Source organism: Salmo salar, chromosome ssa20, assembly GCF_905237065.1.
Source record: "Salmo salar chromosome ssa20, Ssal_v3.1, whole genome shotgun sequence".
NCBI lineage: Eukaryota > Metazoa > Chordata > Actinopteri > Salmoniformes > Salmonidae > Salmo > Salmo salar.
In genome coordinates, this window is record NC_059461.1 from 20984497 (window position 1) to 20990250 (window position 5754).

The window sequence follows — 5754 nt, forward strand, 5'->3', positions numbered from 1 at the left end:
AACAAGCGATACAAAATGCTAACTTTAAAATAATAATCATTTAAAACAGTTTCTGACATAACCACACACATTTCCTGCACCAGGAGCGGGCTCTGTGTTCCTCTCCTTTAGCATTTAAAAGTACCGGGTGGGGTATGAAAATACCTTGACCTGGAAAGATGGTTTGTGCAAATATGTACATGATGAGTTATGTGTACATGAGAGCTAATGGCGATGTATTCAGTTTGTGTCAAGCCTTTTACTGGGTTCTTATGGTAATTGTTTTCTCAGGTAGTTTTTTTTAAGACAGAGTGGAACTGTATATTTATAATTGATTTGGCTTATTACATATTTTTGATAAGTTCAATCTCACACACAAACAAACACTGTGAATGATGAAGGAGTCTCAATGCAGTTCTATTGTTTTATTACATGCTCTTAAATATGAATGCTAAAAGTAACCGTTTGAAGTGAAAGGATACAATAAACTGACATTTTGTGTGTTCTTATTATGCATTATTTTGAGTTGTGGTTTATTACCTCCCTCCTGGTTAGGTTGTGGTTTATTTGATATTATTTTTTCAGAAGTAAAGCAAATAGGACAATATAACGCTAAGACTATAGAGTGAGGTCACATTTAAAAAAATAAAAAGCCAGTTAATGCTAGATTACATAGCTGGCTCAAACTGAATAATGATGTCTGCTCTGTTGCTGTTGCTATGTATTGTACATCAACATATCTGATTCTGATCAGTCATAAAAACAAATATAAAAATGTGGCTTCAAGTCAAATATATTTAGTATGTTCTTTTAGCATCACTATATTATTCTAATAATGAACAATCGTTCCTTACGTTTGACTCCATTCCATTTATATATAGTGTGTAGATACAGCTCTCCAATAAGTCATTGAACAAATTATTTGCAAACTCAAATATGGTTAGACACACCATTAGGGGTCAGGATAGTCAAGTTCCCTCTAGCATTCTGGTCTGCCTCGATGGCTTCGAAAAGAGCCTTGAAGTTGCCTGCACCAAAGCCCTTGGAAGAGTACAAAGACATGTTTTTACATAGTTTCAGTCTAAATGTAGACCTGCACATCCACCTTTATCATCACTACATACTGCAAATTGATTTTTCAATAAACTAAGAAAGCTCATATTCTTAAAATCCTAATTGTTTATATAGTTTCATTGGTAATGCTCTATGATATCTCATGCTCCTCTCACCTGATGGTTGTGTCTCTGAATGACCTCCAGGAACACCGTGGGACGGTCCTGAACAGGCTTAGTGAAGATCTGGAGTAGGTAGCCACTGTCATCAAAATCCACTAAGATCTTCAGCTCCTGTCAAAGCAGCAGGACATAAAAGTGCTTATCAGGCTGAATAGCTAAGAACCGAGCATGGTACTTCAAATTAACTGATTGTAATTACCATCATTATGCATTTAACTATCAGGTATTTGGATAAATTAAATATAATAAATAATTGGAAAATGTATTCAAACAGCAGGGAAAGCTGTGTCTCTGACCTCCAGAATGTCCAGGTCCTCAGTGATCCTGACTTGGGAGTGTTGGAGATTCTTTCTCAGCAGCTGGTAGTAGGTGTCTGGCACACACATGAACTCCATGCCACGCTCCTTCAGGTTACGGATCTACAACAAGGAGAATACACTAACCACACCAAGCTTTCATCTTCCATTGATGTGTATATAATAGTGACCAGGTTGAGCTTAGCCTTTATTTGTGAAAAAACTTACTGTAGTGATGATGTCTGATGTGTTCATGGCGATGTGCTGGACACCTGGGCCACCGTAGTATTCCACATACTCCTGTTAAATCCAGTGAGTTTAGCAACGTACAAGCTCTACACTTGACTTTTTTGTAATGCTAAGTTTCTTAAAGGTACAGTACTAAATATATGTGTAAGGAGGACATTGGTATGTCTTTGTTACATAAGTAAATACCTCTTGACATACTTAATATATTATATATTGAATAACAAGGCATATGACTTGCCTGGATCTGGGACTTGCGTTTTCCCATGGCTGGCTCATTAATGGGCATCTTCACTGTCTCTTCATAATTGGCCACAACGATGGAGCGCAGTGCACTGAAATCTGTCTGCAGCTGCTTGTCATCCACCGACCAGAACCGGTGGAAAAGCAGGTTCTTCTGGTACCTATGGAAACAGAACCTACTACTCAGGAATCTTTGTGTGTTGAATGGATAGGTGAGAGACTACACTATATCTATCCCACGGCCCTAATCCCTGGGCCTTCCCTTTAGAGATCAAACCCATCCTTGTTTTTCATCTCAGAGCTGCATGGTGGACCTCTAATTGACTCCAGATGTGGGGAGCCTCAGGGACCCAGCTCAAAAACTGCTGAGTAATATTAGTCCCTGACCTATGCCAAACAGCCTGGGTTACGTAATACTGACACGTCCCCATCCACCCATCTATCCACCAACCTAACCACTGCTGTATGGAGAAACGTGAAGAGCAGTCAACTTGGCTTTACTTGCATTGGACGGAAAACATTCTAGTGAACGTCAAATGAACCCTAAAATGTTGTCTATAGGCTGCTGTTTTTTTTATATTGCAATTAGCGTGTGGTAGAGTTTTTTTTTAATCGAAGAGGAAACTGATGTCCATGGATGTTTTTGTCTGGAACAAAATGTACAGGCCAGGATGTGTAATAGTAGGGCAGCAGGTAGCCTAGCGGTTAAGAGCGTTGGGCAAGTAACCGAAAGGTCACTGGTACAAATCCATGACTAGGTGAAAAATCTGTTGATGTGTCCTGGAGCAAGGCACTTAACCCTAATTGCTCCTGTAAGTCACTCTGGATAACACCATCTGCTAAATGACTAAAATGTAAATGTTGTAAATCTTCTAACCTAGACAATGCCTTACCATTCCACCACAGGCACCATCTCATCATCTGGCTGGTTCCCCACAACATGGTCAATGAAGTTCAGTAATCCACTGGGTCTGTAATGTTAGATAAGGCTTCACAGTGGCACCAACTGCTTAACTGAAACAGTCATTCAAACTCTGTCTTGTTTACAATGATCTATAAAAGTTACTCTCATCTCTAACACCAGGTAAAATTGCTCATACTCACAGCTTGGCCAACAAGGGGTCCCGGTGGAGAGGAGGATGGAACCCTGGGAGGAAAAGCCCGTTGTAGGCCGTCCTCTCCACAAATGTGTGTGTGGTGTCCCCATACTATAGTGATATAAGAGAAAATCCCAAATCTAGAGCATACTGTAAATCTACTTTCCTGTGCTCAGTTTCAGCAGATGTTGACTGACTTACCGTCTGGAGAACAGCTAGCTTTACCCTGCCATAATTGTCCTCCAATACATACGGCTCTTTCACTATGATGGCACCACGCTCTCTGGCTTTCTAAAGAGTATAATAGACAGATAAACATATGCACATGTGATAAAGATCCAGGAAGATTAAAATAATTATCCCATGGCTATGCGTCTTTTAATAAATCCAAGAAAAAGATTGCAATCCAAAATAATATTTTCAACCCATCTCATTAGGAAAGAAGCATTCTCCTCATTCCAGAAAAAGCTGATATTTTGGTTTAAATAGCAAGCATGCTTTGGTACCTGCACAAGGTAATCACAGTTCTCCACAGTGAATGCAATGTCCCTGGCTCCATCCCCATGCTTCACCAAATGCTCCCCCATTTCTGAATAAGGGAGATGGACAAAAGTACAGTATATTAAAATCAAAGTGAGTGAAGTAGCACACTAGTCAGTGACAACCAATCCCATCATATTTAACCATATGAGCGGTGACGTTTGTCATACTGTACCTTTGTTTCCAGGGTTGAGGGCGGACGCGAATACATACATAATCTGGGAAAGACAAAAAGCCCAAAAGTTACATGATGGACAACCACAGAACTTCCATCACTTGTATCAAGTTACGATCTATTATTAACATGTGCCATAATTCATTCGGAATGCTGCAATGCTCTGCTCACCTTGCCTTGTTTGACCACATGAGACACCACATCACGGCAGCCTGTCTCTAAACCCTGGTAGGCCAACGGTTCAAATCCAAGCTTGTTACAATAGTAAGATGCTGCCTGTTGAAACAGAAGAAAAAACACCATTGGCACTCACAACCAAACACTTGTACATTTACTGTTTAGGCACAAAACCTTAATACAATTTCTAAACAGTGTGTTGTTGTACTGTAAAGGACTGGTGTGCTGGGAGCGCCACCCCCTGGTGATGGAGTGGAAAAGCGTCTGGATCAAATTAGAGGATGATGGGGTCTACTCTGAGGTTTCATGCCTACTGCCCCTCCACCCCTTAAAAGAGCCAATAGCCACCCCCTCAGTGAATAGTCCTCTAACTTTGAGAAAGTTCAGGAAAAAATGTAACAACATGCAAAACAATTGAAAATCAGCACATGAGCCTCATACCTGTTTGGCATTTCCAACCCAGAATGTGATGTGGTCGAAACAGATGAACTTGCCATGGTCGTGCTTCAAACAAAACCAGAACAATTTAATACTGGTATGTGAGGGGGATGCATCTAGCATACATCAGTCCATATGACAGCAATTAGAAAATATTAAATGTAAGAGTACGATTATGCATATTTAAACATATTGGTAGGCTAGTTAGACTTTTTAAATCATACTTTGAACTGGTTAAAATACATATTCATAAAAAATAATTGTGTGTTCATTAAAATATCTATTCACAAAGAGTATTAATTGAAGGACTTACATGCTCACCTCTGTCTGTGTAGGTAGTCTAAATAGATACAACACATTACACATCAGCATAACGTTAAAGATCATCATTCCAATGGCTAATAAATCTTGGAATGTGAAATTGTAATTAGAAATTGAATAACAACTGATAAATCACAACTGACAAATGTATCTAAAAATGTAACACTTTTCGAATGAATATATATTTTCTCTTACCATTTTGTATCCTTAGGCTTTCAACTGCTTGAAAATAAACGCAGTACAATAAAGGCAAGCATTTAAAGGTTCAGAATGAAGTTCGAAGTTCCACGCCCTGCCGCTGTTCGGGGAGGAGAGTACACGGAAGTATACGGAGATATATAGAGAGAAAGAGAGGTTACACAATCATTTCTCATCCCAATATATATGTTTTAAAAATACAAGTAATGGTACGCTTGACTCTACGCTTGGAATACATTTCATACTAGAAGTTTATCTTAGGTGCATCACATAAATTAGGTGCATACATCACATATAACAAAAAGTAATATGCGGGGAAAAAAATGCACTTACCTTCTCTTCTCATATAACGGAAAAGTTATATTAAAAACGAAATTCTTAATTATTTTTTTAAATGAAACTATGCAAAGACAGAAAATGCACTCGCAATATTTTCTAGTCAGGCCATGTGTTTGTGTTTAGTCTCGAGAGGAGGTTCGCTCGTGCAGGTTTCCTATTGGCTGTTTATTTGGACATATGTATGGAGCGGTCAGCCACAATTCTGATATTGCAGAAACAAACCATTGGTAGGCTTCAACAGTCTCCCCTCCCCCTCTTCATAATTAGTCATCTGTTAATGTATGACAATGTTTTATACCTTCTGTATCATTCTTTACAAATCCTTTATCATCAACATTTGTATGAACATGGTTATTCCAGAGGTTTTTAATTGATCTATTGTTGTGTGTGAATGACAATGTTGCCTGATGTACTTTTGACCAATGTGACAATATTGACAGCCCTCCCAACTGATTTACATAGTAGTGAAT

General features: G+C 38.9%; 1 protein-coding gene across 2 annotated transcripts; it reads right to left on the reverse strand.

Annotated features, from left to right (window-relative positions):
- Nucleotides 1-389: 389 nt before the first annotated feature.
- On the reverse strand, nucleotides 390-5436 carry LOC106579929 (4-hydroxyphenylpyruvate dioxygenase). Of its 2 annotated transcripts, none has more exons than XM_014160333.2 (15): nucleotides 5279-5436; nucleotides 4943-5045; nucleotides 4740-4766; nucleotides 4430-4492; nucleotides 3983-4087; nucleotides 3812-3854; nucleotides 3603-3685; nucleotides 3298-3387; nucleotides 3104-3207; nucleotides 2893-2970; nucleotides 1998-2160; nucleotides 1739-1810; nucleotides 1511-1633; nucleotides 1209-1325; nucleotides 390-1020 (listed from the first exon to the last, which is right to left on the reverse strand). In XM_014160333.2, exons 2-15 carry the CDS (start codon nucleotides 4943-4945, stop codon nucleotides 910-912), a joined length of 1182 nt encoding a protein of 393 aa, XP_014015808.1. In that variant the 5' UTR covers nucleotides 4946-5045; nucleotides 5279-5436; the 3' UTR covers nucleotides 390-909. The 2 variants fall into 2 exon arrangements, with proteins under 2 accessions (XP_014015808.1, XP_045559026.1); XM_045703070.1 differs by having other exon boundaries at nucleotides 4748-4766; nucleotides 5279-5435.
- Between the last annotated feature and the right edge of the window lie 318 nt (nucleotides 5437-5754).